Genomic DNA, 19,785 nt, shown 5'->3' with positions numbered 1-19,785 from the left:
AATTACATTTGTGGCATTGTGTGGCTCAACACTACTACACTGCGTGTTATTTGTGAACACTATATCTGAATTATGTGACCAAGGGGAACAATGTATAAGATGTAAAGATATTGCACAGATGACAGAACCACAGTGAAAAACACATGTAATATGTGCTGCAGAATGTGAGCAGCTTAGTGATGGAAAAGGTCATGTCTAGTGTTATCCAGTGCTAAGCCATGTACTGTGTACCTAATCAGTCAGATGTGGATGTGGAGATGTGTCAGTATGAGTGATTAAAGCTGGGCAATATGGTTGAAATCAATATCACAATATTAAGACTATTGACAGCAAAATCAATATAAACGCAGTTGCTGCCGTTCTACTGTCATGTATTACATATCCGAAATGTCTGCACATGTGCAAAACAAGAACGTAGATGATTCTTTTTCAATCTTTTTATTATTAAAATGTGCTCAGAATTATTCATTTGGATTTTGTAAAACGATCCCATGATATGTTGAGGGTATAAACTCATATTAACACTTAAAATATGTATTAACATTACAGTATGTCAGTAATGACAACATATAAAAATCTCCAAAATGAGAAGACGTGAAAAGAAGCTCAAAGATCAGCAGCGGTTGTAACAAGCTGCTGTTCAGATGTGTAGTCTTGGGCTGCTCTGCAGAAAATGCATTTGGCAACGTGACTGTGGCAGCGTGCAGAGGATTTTCTGTGTTATTGTCATAACTGCCTTCAGTCTGAAAAGTTTTTTAAATGCTTGATCCCCTCTAACTGACAGTATCTTTGATAACAAGTTGTAGAAACACCGGTGTGTCCTCAAATTTTCATGTGTATGATGAGACTTGTTATTTTACAGACTGAGGTCTACGTCAAGGTCTCCTCCTGCCTCTCAGTCAGAATGAATATTCAATGACTATTTTGACTGCACCACACTGTTTGATGTTGTGGCTTCATGCTCCGCTCTCATTATTTTGGACGTAAAACGACACAATGACTGACAGTAAATCGCTGTTAGCTGTAATTGGAGGGCATTTACAGACAAACAACTACAGACTTCAGATTTAAATGGTTGTCTGGTGTCAAGGTCAAACAACAGTCTTTATCTGATTAAAACAATATTCACTCGTCAGCAGCTTCGTTTGGAGTTGAATACCTTAAATTGACTTAAATTACTTCTACAGGAGCGGCCTAACGTAACTCTATCTCTCCGGGTTATAGTGACAATTGTTGTTACTCTGTATATGAGAGTTCAGTCAGAATGCGAGTAGTCTCTAAATTATTAATGCAAAACACAGAAGTGAACTGAAGCATGGAGCAGTATAGAAACATGTAAGCCCAGTATCAGGCTGTTTAGACATAGTGTAGCTATTTACATGAATTAATTACATTTTTTAGCCTACGTACCTCAGGTCTTTAGAGACAGAGTGGCACAGAATGATATTCAAAATAAAATATTGCCTGCAAACTTAAGTATAATCTGCCAAAAACATATTTTTGGCATGAATTGCTTTCACTGTAGCAAATAATGTTTATATACATATTCTACAGTGCTATAACTTTGCCTTGGTTCCTGATAACGATGAAGCCCTTTCTGCAAACGCTCTTCCATTTCTACACGCGTTTCCCAGAGCAGCACTTAGGAGCGAGTGCACATGTATGCCTTTAAAAGCTTTTTTAACATCTGCTGCTCATGATGTTGAAGATAATACGCTTTAAAGTAACTTCACCCGCTGAACTGTCTGTAAGCTTATATATGCATATATCCAAAGCATAAATTATGTAAACAAATAATTGGAATTATTCTGGATGAAAACAAAGTAAACGCTCTACAACCTGCTGCCCTTTATAATTCATGTTCCAGGGTGGAAATCAGTTTTTAAAAAGTACATTTTGATTGATGTATCTGCTGCTGGAGGGGAACGTTACTCTTAAGCACACGACTGATGACTTGGCAAGAAAAGTATAATCATCATCAGCTGCTCCAGACATGCATTCATTTTCAAAAGGTACTATCATCAGAAACCCTCCATTATCAAAGGAAGCGCTGCTCTGCAATATAGCTGACACACAGTGACTGTAGGCCAGCATAAAACACATAAAACCTGTTATCAACTTCGACTGTGAAAACAGAAAAAACAAATATTTTCAACACTTTTGACATTTTGGGAGACCAGCAAAGTGCTAAAAACAGAATAGCGGAGATTGAGGCTTGAGACTGAATCAAATGAATAAATAAACACATACCTTGAATCTCTGAAGGCCCGAGGTATGCGATTAAATTTTAATGACTGGTAAACTATCTCTGGATGTCCATTTGGCAGTTGGCAGCATCTGGTGTACAGTAAAGATCTGTCGACTGAGATTTTTAGCTAAAATAGTTCCAGCACCCAAGTGCTATCTTTCCTCCCAGTGTACAGCAGAGTTTAGAGTATGGAGAGGCAGGTAAAGGATTTAGGCCTACAGCGGTCTTATCAAACGTCTACATCTGTGAAGTGAGTTAGCGTTTCATGGAAGAGAGTTCTCTCTGAAGTGTCAAAAATGATAATGATTTGAAATTCAAAACATTTTCCTCTCCACAGTCGGGTGAGAGAGGGAATCAATATAATGTATATATAATATAATAAAATCTTTGTGGGGCAGTTTCATCATAGTGAAATATCTTTTATAGGATCAAATTTAATAATTCAACATGTGCAGCTCTGCTTCTAAAAAAGTAACTTCATGTAGGATTCGGGGGTTTATTGTTCTCTTTCAGTGACTCCTCTGTTAAGTGTGAGTTTGTTCTCCAGTGATTTCGTGGTTTCAGTTATGTCGATGACAGTGAGTGTGTGTATGTTGTATGCGTATATCTTTTCTTTTGACTCTCTCCTCTGTGACTGCAGGAGCAGACAGCTATAACTCTGTTGCCTCGCTGTGCACGCAATGGAAGCATACTTACTGTAGTGCTGCACTCCACACATGCCCAGAGTGCTGCTGGGGTGCTTAGGGAATACTTCACCTGTCTACACACACACACACACACACACACACACACACTAGTTTTTGCCTCAGGTATTTGGCTGTGCTTTACTTGAGTTAGCACCAAGGTTAGTTGATTGAATGTGTACTCGAGAGGGAAACCACTCTCCAAACAGCAAGGTTACAGTAAGTCACATGACCCGCTTGATGAAAAACAAGTCATGTGACATACTGCGAAATTGTTTTGTTCTGTGTGATTTATTTGAACACATTGCAGTAAGGTTGTACGAGCATGTTTGTCAGGCATCTGCTGCATGTGCGCCTGTAAAACAACACGCTAAACAGATGTTGTCGAGGTTACCCTGTCCAAACAACACCGACCTGCCCTCACGTCCGCTTCAGGGATTCACTGCTGAGAAATCTGTCTCTGTAGGCTTAATTAATTACCACCACAAGCAGTCAGACGTATGGGCCTTCAGGCATAATTGCCAGGATTGAACGACTCACAGAACGTTTATGCTGTCCTTAGTCCAATCACAGTGTTGTCTTATCAAGAGCTGAGACACTTTCCCTCTGTTTTACAGCAGTGAAACTTCAGCGACTATGTGTTGAATGTGAGGAGTTGAAGTCATTCCGCCTCAGGCTTGTACAGGCTCGCTGTTCTCTCTTTGACTTTTGGGTTAATGTTTCCCTGAGAATTTTTAAAAATACAGCCTTGTCATGTGGTTTGTAAAAGATGGATAACTGTGTGTGTGCAATACAGTAGGATGTCACATTTGGTATTGTAAATGAAGGAAGGAAGGAAGAAAGAAGCTTTGTGTGCTCGGGGTACTATTTTGATCAGTCACAATATTTAGCTGCAGCTCTAACTTTCATTAGAGCTAAAATACATACATTATCATGGAAAAATGCCATGCTGGGTATAGCACATTAACCACTGAATACTAATAGTAACATTTTACACAGTGCCTCACTATTTAAAGCTAACCACACTGGCTAGCTTCACCCTACCAGTATAGGGCATAAGCAGTCTAAAATCGGAAAGAATAGTTCAACATTTTGTTAAATATTCTTATCTCGCTTTTTTTTTTTTTGCCACAAATAATCATAAGGATTTCAGGTTAAATGTACAGCAGCTAGCAGTGAAGCCTTTAAAACCACAATTTGTTTTTACACAATAAAGGACTAGTGTGTACGATTTAGTGGTTTCTAGCAGTGCAGAAACTACAGTGGCTGTGAAACAGATAATAATAATATAAATTGCCCTATCTAAAGCCAGTGTTGGGTTTGTCCGTTGTGGGCTACTGGAGAAACATGGGGGTTCAACATGGCGGACTCTATGTACACTGGACCTTTAAACACACGATAGAATAAAAAACAAACTGTCAAGGTGATATGACAAACTTGTTAGCAAACTGTTGAGTCATGGAGTCACTTTTGAAAAAGTCCAGTATTCACTCTGTTTTAGTTGTTGTTGGTCTTTACCACAGAAATGTCAAGCTGTCTAGAAGCTAAATGCTCAACTCTGCTCCATCCAATCCATTTTGTTCACTTAGTTCTTCCTCTGGATGACTGTTTGTCACTCAAATGTTAAAACAATAAGCTTGTGAATAATAACCTTCCTCAGTCTCCTTAAAACACACACACACACACACAAACACACACACACACACACACACACACACACACTGTTTGGTTCTTGGATGCCTCTCAGTTTTTGTTCACTCCTCACTGTTTCATTAAAGGACCATAGTCTTCATTTATTTGCCTAAACTATTCATTCATACTGTCATCGTTATCATTCATCTTCATCGTAATCAGAAACACAAGAGATATTAATAATATTAATTAAAATTGAAATAATTCATGTCACTCTTCTGCTAGCTTGCATTTCAGTTTACTCTAAAAACTGTTTGTTATGTTTGGTTTGTTGTGAATTTTCCGTCTGTCAGCAGTAACAGAAGCTTTCTAATGAATCTGTTCTTTTTGTTATTGTTGTACGGCCTCAGTATGCTACAGGGTACCAGTGCATTCTTTTTAATGAAATTATTATATAATTACAGATATTACTAGCCAGCACAAATTGTCATTAGATTTCTATTCCTGCTGATTAGGACATTTAAATTAACAATATGCAATTACTATCCTTGATATGGAATTCAATTTTAAACACTCCTTTTTAATTATGTAAATTTTTAATAAGGAAATTATTATTATTTTATAGGCTGGTTGAATGTAATCCTGTTTCTATATACTATACTGAGGTAACCCATATTTGTCACCAATCTCAGCACACATGAAATGAAATCCGCTGGGTTACCACCAGCAAACACTCACCCACACCCTCATATTCTCACATATCATAAATATCACTGTGCTGTTCAGCAGTAGCAAAATGCAATATTCAGATCGGACTGTGGTGCATTATTGAATCCCTGAATAATGTCCCAACAGGTACCAGGCCTCAATGAAATGTTGTGTTGAATGAAAAACCTGAGAAAGATTTTGCACTATATCTACAGAAGATGTAGCCACTGCAACTGTAATCATGTAAGCGCAGTTGGGAAACGTGATGATGATGATATCCTTTCATGTTTTATCTCTGTATTTTTTGAATTTTAACCAATGCCCAGTGGGTGAAGCTCCTTGACTGTTAAACACAGTCAGAAGTTTGCCTCTGAAGTGCATTAAAACTTCTTGGAAGCCGGACAGAATTTCTAACACATGCCACCAGTGTTTTATGGAGTCTGGACCTGAACTGAGTCCATCAACAAGGGCTACAAGCAGTAAAATATACTGTTTGTCACATTAAATGTGTGTTTGTTAAATGTTCCTCTGCTGTCAGTGCTGCTCAGCTATGAAATAAGTCAGGCTGCACTCATTTTGAACCCTTTCAGCCCTTTAGGCACAAATGGAGTACTCCTACAATCTTCTGTAGTAAAGAACACTCAAAGAGAAACTTTACTTCAAAAATGATCACACATTACCACTTGATTAATTATTGAAGGGAGCTGGTGTATGTTACTCTAGTGATACCTTTAGGGACATGAGTTTCACTTTCTCCTTTCAGCATAGGTCAAAGAGCAATGTCAGCTACAGAACAGCCCACCAGCTGCTGCAGGGGGCTGAATCTTTTGTTCAAGGGCACCAGAGCTTCTCACCATGTGTATGAACTCCCCATGTTTCTGCTGAAGGACAACCGATCTGTCTCTGTAAATAACAGGCCACCTTCACCTGCTAACATACATTACAGCACAAGGAAATCAACATTCGTCACACTGATCATATTAGCCCTATCATTTGTCCACATTCTTTAAAAGTCACCTAATGCACAACCTTACTGGTAGGTGGGAAGGCTGTAGCCTAGACAAATATTCATGCTATTTGTCTTTCTGTGCCTCTCAGAGACTCCAGGGAGGGGAGAGGACGGTCAGGCGGACACATCATTCTCTGACTCGTCACTGTTTGCTCACTGGGGTCAGGAGCTCAGCCCAGAAAACCGGCGGGTGGCACTGAAGATGTTCCAGTACTATGGATATAATGCCTACCTCAGTGATCGTCTCTCTTTAGACAGGCTGATACCAGACCTCAGGCCTGATGGGTAAGACTGCAGGGAGAATGGTGCTCAAACGCTGCCATTTTAATTAGACTATGACCCTACACGATGCAAGTTGTTGATATTGATGTATAAAGTATTATGTGTTTAAGTTTAATTGTTGTTTTCTGAATTACAAACAGAATGAATTATGTTCTACAGAAATACCAGTATTATTGTGTGCAAGCAGATTACTTTCATCATTTGCACCTTTTGGTGATTTCATCACTATGTAACAGTGTCAAAACAAATTTAGTAGGTCAGTGTAATTGTGGTATATAATAATATTATAACAACTATAATATGGAGTAGACAATGTAGTTCATTTCTTTTATTGCTGTATATGTAATTGTATACTGTGACATCAGGATGTATTATGATATGGAATGATGATGATGATGATGATCATGATCCAGCAAATGAACTCATGACTAAGAGCCTACAGCCATCCAGGGGCACTAACAGGCTCTGCTTTGAGCTCAGCGCTAACAGCAGTGTGCTAACATTTTCACATTGGCAATGCTAAATAATTATAATATTTACACCATCTTAACTAGCAGCTTTCTTAGCATGCTAACATTTGTTAATCATCACAGTACTTATTGCTGCACTAACATGTTCTCCCCCCTTGATTGTTTCCCTTTTCTGTACTGTACTGTACATTACTTTGGATAAAATCATCAGCTAAATAACTAAATGTAAATGTAGATGTAATAACTTGACAGTACAGCTGAGGCTGAGAAGCACAAATTGACATTTTGACATGATAATGGTGCTAAATGAGAAATTAATTTTAGATTTAGCAGTATGTTTTTATTAGTGTATAATCACCTGAAAATAAGAATCATGTTTTTGTTGTCCTATAATGAGCTCTTTATATCTACAGTTAGAGCGTGGAGACCACTATGTTGAATGAATTTTTGTACATTAGCCCAGAACACACAAACCAAACAATGATCTAGATATGTGTCTTTTGCTTTTAGTATGAATTTGGCAGCCAGGGTTTTTAATTCTGCGTAGAAGAAAAAGGTGAGGCGTGGAAAAGTATTCATTTGGTTGCAATCTGCAGCTTCACCTATGTGCCACTAAATCCTACACACTGGACATTTAATAGATCATCAGATTAATTACAGTCAGACTTGTTGTGGGTAGAGATCATGATTTGTTTTACAAAAAACTTTGACCTGCTGATGGTACTAGATTAATAGTCAAATGATCACCAAAGTCAGTAAGATTCATCATCTGGGGACTGTGCAAAACTTAGTGGCAATCCATGATGTTGATGTCTTCCTGGACCAAACCAGTAGACTGACCAGCTGACCCACAGCACAACATTGTCATCCCTAAAAATCAGCTAATTTCAGCTGTAGTCTCACTTTATTTATGCTGATATCGGTCATCTGTATTTACCTTGATGTGTGTTCTGTGCTGCTTTGTTTTTAGCTTTGAGGGCTTTTTTATACTTTTTAGTAAAAACAGAGGAACTCATGAGGCATTTGCCATGGAGAAAAACACTTTGTTTTTACCTCGCAAACACCGAGTGCCTCTAATTGAAAACCAATGAAGAATTTACTTGTGCCCACAGCATTCAGCACAGTTAATCATCTCATGTAGGCAAAAAAAAACTCTTGTTTGTTGTCTGATTAAGGGCCCGATTTTTACTGTACCAATATATATATATATATATTTTAAAGCCTACAGCCATCTGAAGGTATCAGGACAAAGTAATGTTTCACATCTGCGGCCTATAAATTAAGTCACACGTGCATTTTTTAAGCCATGTGCAGGTATTTGTGTACTATGAGCACTTTGATTAGGACCTGGACAAATAGTACCAAAAGTCATCACCAATACACCATCCTTTTGAACACTAGTTGTAGCTGTGACTCTCTTTACAGCACTGCTTTCATGTTCATGTCACCAAGGTTACAGGAGCCCACAGGGTGACATCCTGGTACAAAGGTTTATACAGTGCAAAGATCTTCAGGGCATTTTCTCCACTGTACATCACTTAACTCCCTTTAGACCATCAATTCCCACTAATATTGAGTCTGTACACAGGGCTGTTCAGGGGGATACATTAATCACACACATTTTGCACATATTTCCCCAAAGTAAAGCCCAAGCCATGGCATTCTGTAAATACAACATGTTCTTTGGCCATAATGACCAACATGATGTGGTAACAGCAATGTGATTTTGTTAAATTTGACAGCCAGGGCAGGAAACAGGTAAAATATCACAAGCCCAACACAATTTACTATGTACAATTAAAATAAATGGTCATGTCAAGAGGATTATGGTGTCATCCATATACTGTTATTGAGGGAATAATGGTCTTTTAGCCCATTTGTGTGATTACACACTGAAGACATTATGATCAGGAATTCAATTTGAAAAACTTTAACTCGACTAAAAGGAACATTACCTGCAGCTTTATGGTCATATTATAGCCAGCCTGTTCTCTCTCTCTCTCTCTACCTACAAACAGGCTTCAGTTTTCTTTAGGGAGCAGTGGCTGGACTCCTTATTCACAATGCAAATGTCAGCATGCAGTGGCAGCAAACAATATTCTAAAAGGGAAAGAGGAGCTTGATTGATGTCAGACCTTACCACACTGCCAATTATTTATTCCTACTAAACCAGTCCCTTTTATAACTGCATTGCAGGTGCACCACGATTGCAGTAGCACTTTAATCATTACATTTCCAAAAAATCTGCTATGAGTTGGTGCCAGTGCCTACATTTATACTTTGATTCATGAAAACAGGATCCTGATATTGTCTGCCAACTACCTGAGTTGGCATGAAATCTGGCATTACTATGCTCTTTAGGAATCAATGTCAAATTTATCTGTTAATCCTTCAGACAGGTCTAAACATTGTCTCACCTAGGCTTTGTGATTTGTCCTTCACAGGTGCAGAAACATCACTTATCCTCTAAACCTCCCTCAAGTGAGCATTGTGTTCATTTTTGTGAATGAAGCCTTGTCCGTCATCCTGCGGTCGATTCACTCTGCCATCAAGAGGACACCCTCCCACCTTCTCAAAGAGATAATCCTGGTGGACGACTACAGCAATAGTAGTAAGCAACATCTGCCCCGCACACCTCACCTCCTGCTGCCTGTGAGTACAGAGCAAGAGGAGAGCGAGAGATGTTTTCCTCTCCGATAGACACAGTGCTAAAATAATGCTCTGATGAAAAGGTACAAGCATTTTAGCAGTGTTTCAGTCCTTGGTTGTGTATTGTGGCACCGACTGTTTTCCCCTCTGGTGGGCGTGGTTTTCAGAGCATGATTCATTGCGCTCTGTCTATTATTATGTATTATTTATATTAGAACAGACATTTTGTAAAGCATAGTAACAGTAACTAAGGGGGAGGGGCCTAGCAACTATGTCATTTCAGAAAGTAGCTTTTGCAGCTTAAAGGAGGTCTATAGTTTACATATCATTGCCTCATGTGATGAAGAATCTGTGTCTGTGATATTTACTCCTCTGATGGCCTCCAGACTACTTTTTAATGTTTATAATGAGGGGCTTTGTTCACTGGATTTAACCGATAGATGAATAACACTAATTAGCTGCGAAGCCAGGAAATTTGCCTCAAGGCAGATAACAATCCAGCAAGGTGATGAAGTGTTTATACCTATCTCGTCAGCATTCACAACACTAATTCTTACATCTGCATGCACTGGATGTAGTGTGAAGAGTGTCAGGTTGAAAAGATATCCTGTATGTGCTGACGAGGTGTATCCACTGAGCTGTTCACTCGTTATTACTGAGATGACTTGTAATGTGCGAGATCACTGATAGGTGACTTTAATCTTCTATGCAAAGCACAAGAAAAAGACTTTAAGTCACCTGTGAAAAGTGCACCTATAATTTACAGTATAAGACTTAACTACATTACAAAGGCAGAAAGGAGCTATAAAAAGATAATGATACTATGCCAAGGTCATTTATAGGCACTTTTAAACGGGATGTGCTGCTTGTAACAAGGACTGAGGCAGGCATTAGGGGCAATCAACATGGGAAATACTGGCATAGGGAAGAATATTTGCACCAAAGTCAATAATGCAAAACATGTACCAGGGACTTCTGGAACATAACTGTAGTATGCCTTACTAACTTATAACTTATACACTAGGATAAGGATGACTGCTATTCCTCAGGCTATTATTGACTAGAAAGTTAAATATATCAAAAGTTATGTGTGAAAAAAATGTCAAGCCCAAAAGTTTGCTTCCACTCCTCCAAGCACGGTGTTGGATTATAAGATCAGACCCCACAAACATTCATATTTCACCACGTAATTGAGAGCTAGGGAGCAGTAGCCTTTAGCTCCTTCAGGTATCCGAGTCACGCGTTGACATTTTGCTGATGGCATTTCAGCCTGTTTGCCTGAGCACTCTGTCACACTGCATCTGATAGGCCTGGTGTTATCATTATCACCATGACTGTGAATCTTATGTGTGCTAAATGTCATTAGCCTGTTGACCCGTGATGCTGCTGAGATAGTTGAAGGGGTCATCGTCCACGGCTAACCTCCCAGGCATCCAGAGCGTTACATTAGTCATCCACCACTGTCACAGCTCACCTCTGAGAGGCATTAGCATGCAGAAGAACGTGTAGCTATCAAGGGAGAGAAGGGCAAATTGACCTAGCTGATTCCTCCTTAATTGGATAATGTCCCAAGCTGTGGCCCGAGAAGGGCTCGTCTGTTTAAGAGTGGGCTTTTGAGAAGGGCTCACTTATTAGACAGGCTGTCAGAGGACTTATTATTCTATACTTTAACTTAAATGATAATACCAAGGAGTCTTGTATATATGTGAGGTTGAAGGATTTTGTGACGAGCAGCTAATTTCAACCACAGTGTAGACAGCAGAAAGAATTTAATGCATTTATCCAAATCTCTCATGGTGCCAGATCACTAGTTGTCAGTGAGTTTTGAGTCTGATTCATCTCATGTGTGAAGGCGATGGAGCCCTTTTAGGTGTCAGTCAGAGGGATGTCAACAACTTAGTTGGTTCATTCATTATTTAAAGAGTTTAAATCTGCTGAATTATGCCTGATCAATTGATTAATTGTCTAACTTAAATAGACAGGAAAAGAAGAAAAGCAAATATGCAGATTTGAAAAGCAGTAACTGTTTTGGATTGTTTTGGATTTTTGCTTGATGAAGTGATTATCAAAATTAGCAAATTATTGATCTGCTGAGCAACAAATGGATTATAAGATGCATGGCTCCAATGTGTTGCTGGACAGATCCTGTGGATTGCGTCTATTCTCTCTCTCTAACCGCTGTCCGTCCCTGTGAACGTCGTGACATAATGTGTATTCAGTCAACGACTCAGGCGTCCTGAGAAGTTCCAGCAACTGTTTGAAACCAGTTGGATATCCGGCAGTCACACTGCAGGTCTAGCCAATAAAAGCTGTAGGGTACACAAAAACTGGGATGACATCAGCAAACATCAACAAAGCTGAGTTTACAGTATGTATTGCCAGCTATAAAACACAAGCAGTGCATTTGTACTGGAACTTACAGCAACATGTGTTCAAAATGTTTTAACAAGCTGCTGGTCTTCTATCCAAAGCCTGCAAACAGGATTTGGGTACAAGGCTGATAAAATTGTGCGGGAAGAGTGAGTATAAATTGGATATTTTAAACAGAGATTTTCACACCATTTTGCCAGGCGATGTAGTGCAAACTACACAGCAACTGTGAGACCTGTATCCATGCCGATTTGCCATCTGCTGTGCAAGCAGTAACACCTGTGTGCTGATAAGTGGTATTTAGTTTGAACATGCACAGAGAGAATATACAGTGTTTGAGTGTTAGACAGACAAGCTTAGTTCAGGCCAACTGTAAACCTACCATGACCTCACACACTGGTTTTGAGGCCTCAAGTTCAGCATTAGAGCCAGAAATGATCATATTTGGACAAGATCATGGAGCTGGTGGTTGACATACTGCTGTGCGTCGTTTTGAATCATTTTAAGCAGAAAAAAACAGTACACTAAAATATGTTTCTGAAAATATTTGAGGTGAGAAATGGTGATTCATATTTGATCAGTGCTGCCTAGTTTGACAGGCTGAAGACTAACTGAGAATGACTTCAATCTCAAGATACCCAAGGCCTAAGGCCCGATTCAGACCAAATCTGGCGCTGTAGCAAAAACACAGATGTTTCTATTCATTTGAATGGGAGTAGTGCATTTTGGCTGCAGGGGATGCCTGAAAAAAAGAGAAGTTGAGCTGGATTAAAGTTTTGGAGAAACACTGAAACTGAAGTAACGCTGCTCAGACCGGTCAAATCCCTCCACAGTCAGATCCCATTCATCAATTAAATATATTGCTTGCCTGGCTCTGTGCATAACTACGCAGACGACACTGTCACATTTCAGTCCTCTGCACACTTAAAGAAAAGAAGATGAACAAGAGATTTTTAATCTATGTTACACTCAGAATGCATGTTTTGTTTTGAATATAGAAAGTTTTCATACAGTAGGGTGTTGATGTGTTTTCAGAAACATAGTTGTTATACAGTTTCATGCAGTATTATTTTGTCACACTGAAGATAAAATGAGCTAAATGGCGTATTCACCATTTTGCAGCTCACCATTAGCTCTGAGAAAAACATGTTTTCTTTTGAATATGTTGCTGGATTTCCTGCTTGAGTGCACAGTGATGTTGGAAACCTGTTTGCTTGTTGTTCCACTCTAGCTCCATCCCAAAGCACATTGCTTTCCAGCAGAGGTTCAGCAGGATATCAGTTCTTAAAGATTGATGACTGCTGGCCATCAGCCATTCCTGGTGTAATGGACTGTGCTTTATTATGATTTGTTATGAGGCATAACACATCATCATTCTTGTTTTCAATTCATGCACACATCCGAATGTCTTAATAATTGATGGATTAAAAATTACTATAGATCCAAAAATCTGTTGGTACGTCACCAGCAGCTGCACACATGAGTTACTACAGCAGCTTTCCTTCAGCCAGAATTAAGAATCCAAAGTGAAGACTGCTTCTACTACATAAGCTAAAACTCAGTAAGTGTAATCCTGACCCAGAGCTCAGCTGCTTCATGTTCCATATATCTAATCAAGAGCAGAGTTACACCTGGGATGTCTGCTAATTGTGCATGTTCTCCCAATGTCTGCTTGGGTTCTCAAAAAGGTACTTCAGCTTCCTCCCACAGTCCAAAGACATGCACTTAATAGGTTAATTGGTGACTCTAAATTGCCCATAGGTGACGTGTGACTGTGAATGAAGGAAGGGTAGAAAACAAAACACTAATAACACTTGTAATATTATATTAGATGTAAATGTACCATAGAATTTATGTTGCATATCGTGTATATAGTGTAAGTATTATTATGTTCCTTTTTTATTGCCCTGTGGGAAATAGTAGCAGTCTGGCTCATGAGGTTATTTCTTGCCCAAGAAACAGTTTAGACAAATTGAGGTAATTGAACAAATTCATGCGTTGTGGTGTTTTGATAAGAATATGCAATAGCTTAAAAGTAAATTGTGGAAATTATGACCATCATCATCACTACAGAGCAATATGTGGGTCATTGAGCACATGCATATAATAATATTATATATATAATAATAAGGTTTTGCCTGCATGGTTTTGATCAACAATTGTAGGTTATAATGTGCAATGCAGCAATAATAAATGCAGTGAAACTGAACTCTAGCAAACATGCATGATTTAACATTTTTATGATGAAGGAAACTGAGTTATTTTTTTCAGGCCTGTAGGATTCACACATACACCACAGGACACACGGTTTTCACATTGTCCTTGACATGAACGCTAACGGACCCTCGTAGGCATAAATGTACAGTCTGTACTTTTATAAATGAATGTGACATACAGTACTGTGCTGTATGCTCTGGCGATACTTTTCTTAACTGTAAATATAATGTGACTTTTTTCCACATGTGGATGAAAATAAATACTGCTTTTCAAATCTCTGATGGGATCTTATCATGAGCTAAAATAATTCCCATTATATATTGTTGCATTTTATATTGAAATCACTGATTGATCTGCTGTAAGACTTGTTTATCTACAGGGTCAACGTTATCTATAACACTAAACCTGAATTTGTTCTTTGCACAGAATCTTTCAGTGTTTGCTGCTTTAATCATATTTTGTGCGTTTGATAAAAAGTGAATCTCATGTTGTGCACTTTCTATGAGTAACAGAGCCAGTGTTTTCATAACTTCAATTACATGAACTACTTTTTGAAACTAACTTAATAATAACTTTTTTTCCAGTTCTGTTGGTTTGGAAAATCAAAGTTTTTCGACTCGCGGTTGCATCTGAAGAAGCCAGAAACGGCATGATTTCATGTCGGCCTCTTTCTGTCTGCCTACAACTGCACCCCGTTCTCTTTAAAATCAAAAGGTAGCGGCGGTTTAAAGCAAAATAGTGAAGACACAGCCTAAGGTGATTTATACTGGGAATGATGAAACACAGCCTGATTAAAGTTTTTTTTTTTTAACGTGGGATATAGTTGTGGTTTTTCTCACTCACTGGCTTTTTCTCCAGAGTCTGGCCTATATCAGCATCATCAAGTTTTTTTCACTTGGTGAACCACAAAGAGAACTTCTAAAACATTGCTGCAATCTCATGCACATTTGAGACAATTTGTAGAAATATTGCTACTGCTTATAGCTTGTAGGGGAAACTATGATTCTTTTTCACAGAAGTAGCACTGACTGTTTTATCCCACAGGCTATGATTCCTCATACAGTATGTAGCTCAGGTAATAATGGAGGTAAACTTTAAAGCCAAACATTAAAACGGATGGACTTCTCCTCCCCCCCCATGTTTTGAAAGACATTGCAGGCTGAGTCCTCAATATTGCAATATCCCGTTATGACTGGTAAGCCCCATGGAGGTCTGCAGTGCTGGCTCAAGCTGCTGCCTCTTTGGTCCAGTGATCAAAGCAGTGAAGCATGAGTGCTTTTGGCCTTCTACCAATGAAATAGTGCCCACTGGAGGAGGACATGACAGTGTCTTGTGGGTGGAAGTTTGCTCACAAAGCAGCTCTCACTGTACTCACCTCATCATCTCATATGGGATTTTCAAGAACTACAAAAGATGTTCATGTAAAATTGTTGCGTGTTTGTGTGTTTTGTAGACGAGCTGAAGGAGAAACTGCAGGATTTTGTGTCTGAAACTAACAGCAAGCATCCAGGATTCATTAAGATGGTGCGGCACTCCAAGCAGGAGGGTCTGATCCGGTCCAGAGTGAGTGGCTGGAGGGCTGCCACTGCCCCAGTTGTTGCCCTGTTTGATGCCCACGTTGAGTTCAACGTTGGCTGGTGAGTCACTCACAAGTGAAGTGCAGCACGATGCTAGCACAGCTCAATACAAGAGCGCTGGTCCTTGAGTCACTCTGTGTGGGTTTACAGAAAATTACCTAATTTAAAAACAAAGACTGCAAGTTGGCTCTTTTTCTAGTGACTGCATTCTGTGTCTACGATGAGTACACCCTGCACAAGATCACAACAGTCATTAATCTACCGGGGTCGTAATACTCCGCCGGATAGCTCTGCACTCTGTCCCAAATCTGTCATGAAAATCTGAACAGCATCCATCTGCTTTCTTGATCCAGACATGAACTCATTAAAGCAATAGTTTGACATTCAGGGAATCTGTTTTCTTGCTGAAAGTTAGATGAGAAGACTGATACTACTTTTTTATCTACCCATTAAATATAAGGCTGCAGAAACACATACAAAACCATTACAACAGCGTGCAACTAGTTACCTCAGCATAACCAGGGGACAGAGCTAGCATGGTTCTGACCGAGGGTAGTAAAAACCAACTACACTATTTTTTTTACAGTTTAAGCAATCACATAATAATCTTTAGAGCTTTAGAGGGGGTGCTGGTAGATACCAAACTAAGCTACTGTAACACAGGAAACTGTTGCTTTAAATATTTCTACCACATTGAAATCCTTAATAGTAGGAGCATCAAACACTGCTCTGCAATGTCTTGTTATACAGGTTTGCCACATATTTAGAAAAGGAGCATAAGTAAGGGGCACGCATGCACTATTAATTGACCTTGTAAATAAATTGTGCATTTTCTGAGTCACTTGATTAAATGTTTACAAATGAATAAGCATATTTCATCTCTTCACATTTTGATGAAAAAATTCTATCCGCTTATCCAATGAGAAATGATGCTTTTGTCAGACTAATAAATTGGATTCATCTTGAAATGGTGAGATTGGTGTTTTAAAAGTGCCCCATACATGACAGACATGATCACAAAGGTAACGGAAAAAGCCTGTCAAAACAAGCACTCTGTAAAATGACTTTCTCTTTCCATATTTGAAGGGCTGAACCCATCCTGCAGAGAATTAAAGAAGACAGAACGCGCATAATCTCCCCATCATTTGATAACATCAAGTACGACACATTTGAGATTGAAGAATATCCGCTGTCTGCCCAGGGCTTTGACTGGGAGCTGTGGTGTCGCTACCTCAACCCACCCAAGTCCTGGTGGCACAAGGGCAACAAGACTGCACCAATCCAGTAAGTCAACACCACAATTTCTTCTTTCTAGCGTGAATCAAATAAAATGAGTCTTCTAGTCTCTTAAATCTGAAATTAAGTAAACATATGTTAACCCTGATAAAAAGGGTAATTCGGGCAGTTTTCATACTATATGCTCTGCAAGGTTACATTTCTCTTCTTGTCTCTGCTGTCACTATAGCAACTGTGCCAGGCTACCTGTGCAAAGGAACAAAACTGATCTTAACTATCTTTAATCCCTCAGGAGCCCGGCCCTGATTGGCTGCTTCGTGGTTGATAGGCTGTACTTTGAGGAGATTGGGTTGCTGGATGAGGGGATGGAGGTGTACGGGGGAGAAAACGTGGAGCTGGGTATCAGGGTGAGTAATAATGTCAACCCCCCTGCGGCCATGGACCATTGTTCATCCAGGTAGTGTGTGGAAAATTAACTATGATAATGACACCTAATGTCTGCTGAGAGCAAGGTCACCGTAGATCTCATTGTCAAAACACTAAACTCGCTGAAAAAAGTGTCATTTGGCTACAAGCGATATAGTCTGAGGTGTAGCCTGATAAATGGTGTAAAGGTGGAGTGGCAGTTAGTAAAGAGATAAGAAGGAGGATATCCAGCCAATAGGTGTTTTTCTTTTCATGGAATGAAAGTGTTCTGCAAACTGTCAGAACGTTGCTTTTGATGATATATTATTTTAGTTGAATGTAATTTATCTTCTTAGATTATGAATATAAAGCTGAAGTTATTCAGTGTTTTTTTTTCTTGTCAGCACATTCACTGAAAAGAACCAACAATGCGTTTGTCTGTCTCTCTCTTTACTTTTTGACTTCCTTCCTCCCTTCCTGTCAGTGACACTGAACCGCACACCTAACAGTTCCTACTGAAGACAAAAGCAAATATATAGTAACAAAACAATCTAACCTCAAGGTCGATTTAGCAGCTACTCTGAAGCTTTTCATCATATCGTGTGAGCTTCTTCAGCTGTACCTAAGAAAAAGAATGGACTCAGAACATACTATTATTCAGCTGAGGATTTAAACACATTTGGTGCTATAGTGTGTATTAACAGCAGCAGGGCTGAATGTGGGAGTAAATCAAAGTACAGTAAACTAAAGCACTCAGCCCCTTCGACTGCACCGTAACCTTTTTATTGAATTGAATTGTATTTTCTGTAAATTTCATTTTCCAACATGAAGGTCTACAGTAGCAATAATTCCAGTAATAAAAAACCTTCATATAAAAACATCTCTAGTTTTCTTAGTTGACTCAGAAATAGTCAGAATCTGTGTAATAATCTATATCAGGCTTTAGGTACACATGAAATATTTGTTAAAATGATCATTTTATTGTTTGTTTTAGATTCTCCATGAGATATGTTAAATTACTGACAATAAGACACACATAGAATATCACATTTCTGATCCTTTAAACCCTTTCAAACAGGGAAACTAATGACAGTACTTACATGATGTGACAGGAACACAGTGGAGTAAATTATCCTTCACCAAGTGTACCCAGAACACACTGTGACATGCTCTCTCGTGTAGTTTTAGCTAGAATAAATAATCACTCCTAATTAATTCGGAAGTCTGAATGATGACCTTCATTCCCTGGTGAGCCCACTGAAGCACATGTGAGAGTTGTAGTACTCGAAGTCATTGTTACTGTTGGCAGTGATGTGTGAAGAGAACAGCATTGTTGAGAGCAGATAGATGCACTTATGTTGCATTCTCCTCACATGATGCTATACTTAATTTGCACACCATCACCAGATCTGAATTGGTGGTAATTGTTCTGGTGTGTGTTCAGTTCAGCAGTACGACAAGCAGATGAGCCAGAGAGAGGGATGGCTAGTGATAGCACATATCCACTGTACACTGTAAGTCATTAATGCGGCTATCAGCCTGTTCAGTAACAGTAAGAAGTTGGAGACGGTTCCTCCTCAGCTCCACTCCTCCCTAGATTTCACTGTGAGGAGGAAATGGAGCCACGCTTACGACAGGAAAGTGGAGATTTTCATCCTCACTAATGACAGAGATGCAATCATCAGTCAAGAAGGGAGATTAGTCCTGTAAGACATTTTCTTCTAGAAATTACATGCTTTTAGAGTTCCTGGGCCTCATAATAGCCCCACTGATTGCTTTATAGCTGGACACACTGATGATTATATCACACATACAGAGCCCTAGCTCTATGTTTGATGGATATTTTTTTGTCTATCACTCAGTTCTGAGCTCAGTGTTGCTTTCCATGTTGTTTTCTTGCCTGTTGGACTGAAGGAACCTGACCTTGTCTGGAGGTTAATGTAGTTTAGAGTTCTGTAATGCTTTTGAAGCAGAAGGGTGGCAAAGGGAGCTGAAAGCTACAAGACCGCAGGACCTTGGATTGGCCCCAGATTAGCAGTCCCATAGAGCCCCAGCATGGTCTGTCTGTCTGTCTGTCTGCAGTGTATTGGTCATGCCTTCAGACCACCTGCCAGCACACAGACTGGCTCCTCAGAGATGCACTCAAACCAGGCCAACAGCTTCGGGCTTTGGCCGAAGCTTGAAGGGATGTCCTGGTTAGTGTGAGGGTGAACTGAACTGCTACTCTGTGTTCACTTTCGGTCACAAAGTACAAGCAGAATATTTCTAACATGATGTACAAGAATTATCACTGTAATTC

The 19,785-nt window shown here is 39.3% G+C and overlaps 1 protein-coding gene across 1 annotated transcript in view; it reads left to right on the top strand.

Moving 5' to 3' along the window:
• galnt18b (UDP-N-acetyl-alpha-D-galactosamine:polypeptide N-acetylgalactosaminyltransferase 18b) overlaps nucleotides 1-19,785 on the top strand; it is a 71,568-nt gene that overhangs the window by 25,662 nt on the left and 26,121 nt on the right. The window contains exons 2-6 of the mRNA XM_010744806.3: nucleotides 6,370-6,565; nucleotides 9,477-9,643; nucleotides 15,722-15,905; nucleotides 16,932-17,129; nucleotides 17,374-17,488. Of these exons, the coding sequence (XP_010743108.1) occupies nucleotides 6,370-6,565; nucleotides 9,477-9,643; nucleotides 15,722-15,905; nucleotides 16,932-17,129; nucleotides 17,374-17,488 (860 nt within the window). The remainder of the gene's footprint in view (nucleotides 1-6,369; nucleotides 6,566-9,476; nucleotides 9,644-15,721; nucleotides 15,906-16,931; nucleotides 17,130-17,373; nucleotides 17,489-19,785) is intronic.

Source organism: Larimichthys crocea, chromosome VIII (assembly GCF_000972845.2).
Source record: "Larimichthys crocea isolate SSNF chromosome VIII, L_crocea_2.0, whole genome shotgun sequence".
Lineage (NCBI taxonomy): Eukaryota > Metazoa > Chordata > Actinopteri > Sciaenidae > Larimichthys > Larimichthys crocea.
The sequence above is the reverse complement of the archived record's forward strand: the minus strand, read 5'-3'. Positions and strand labels throughout refer to the sequence as shown.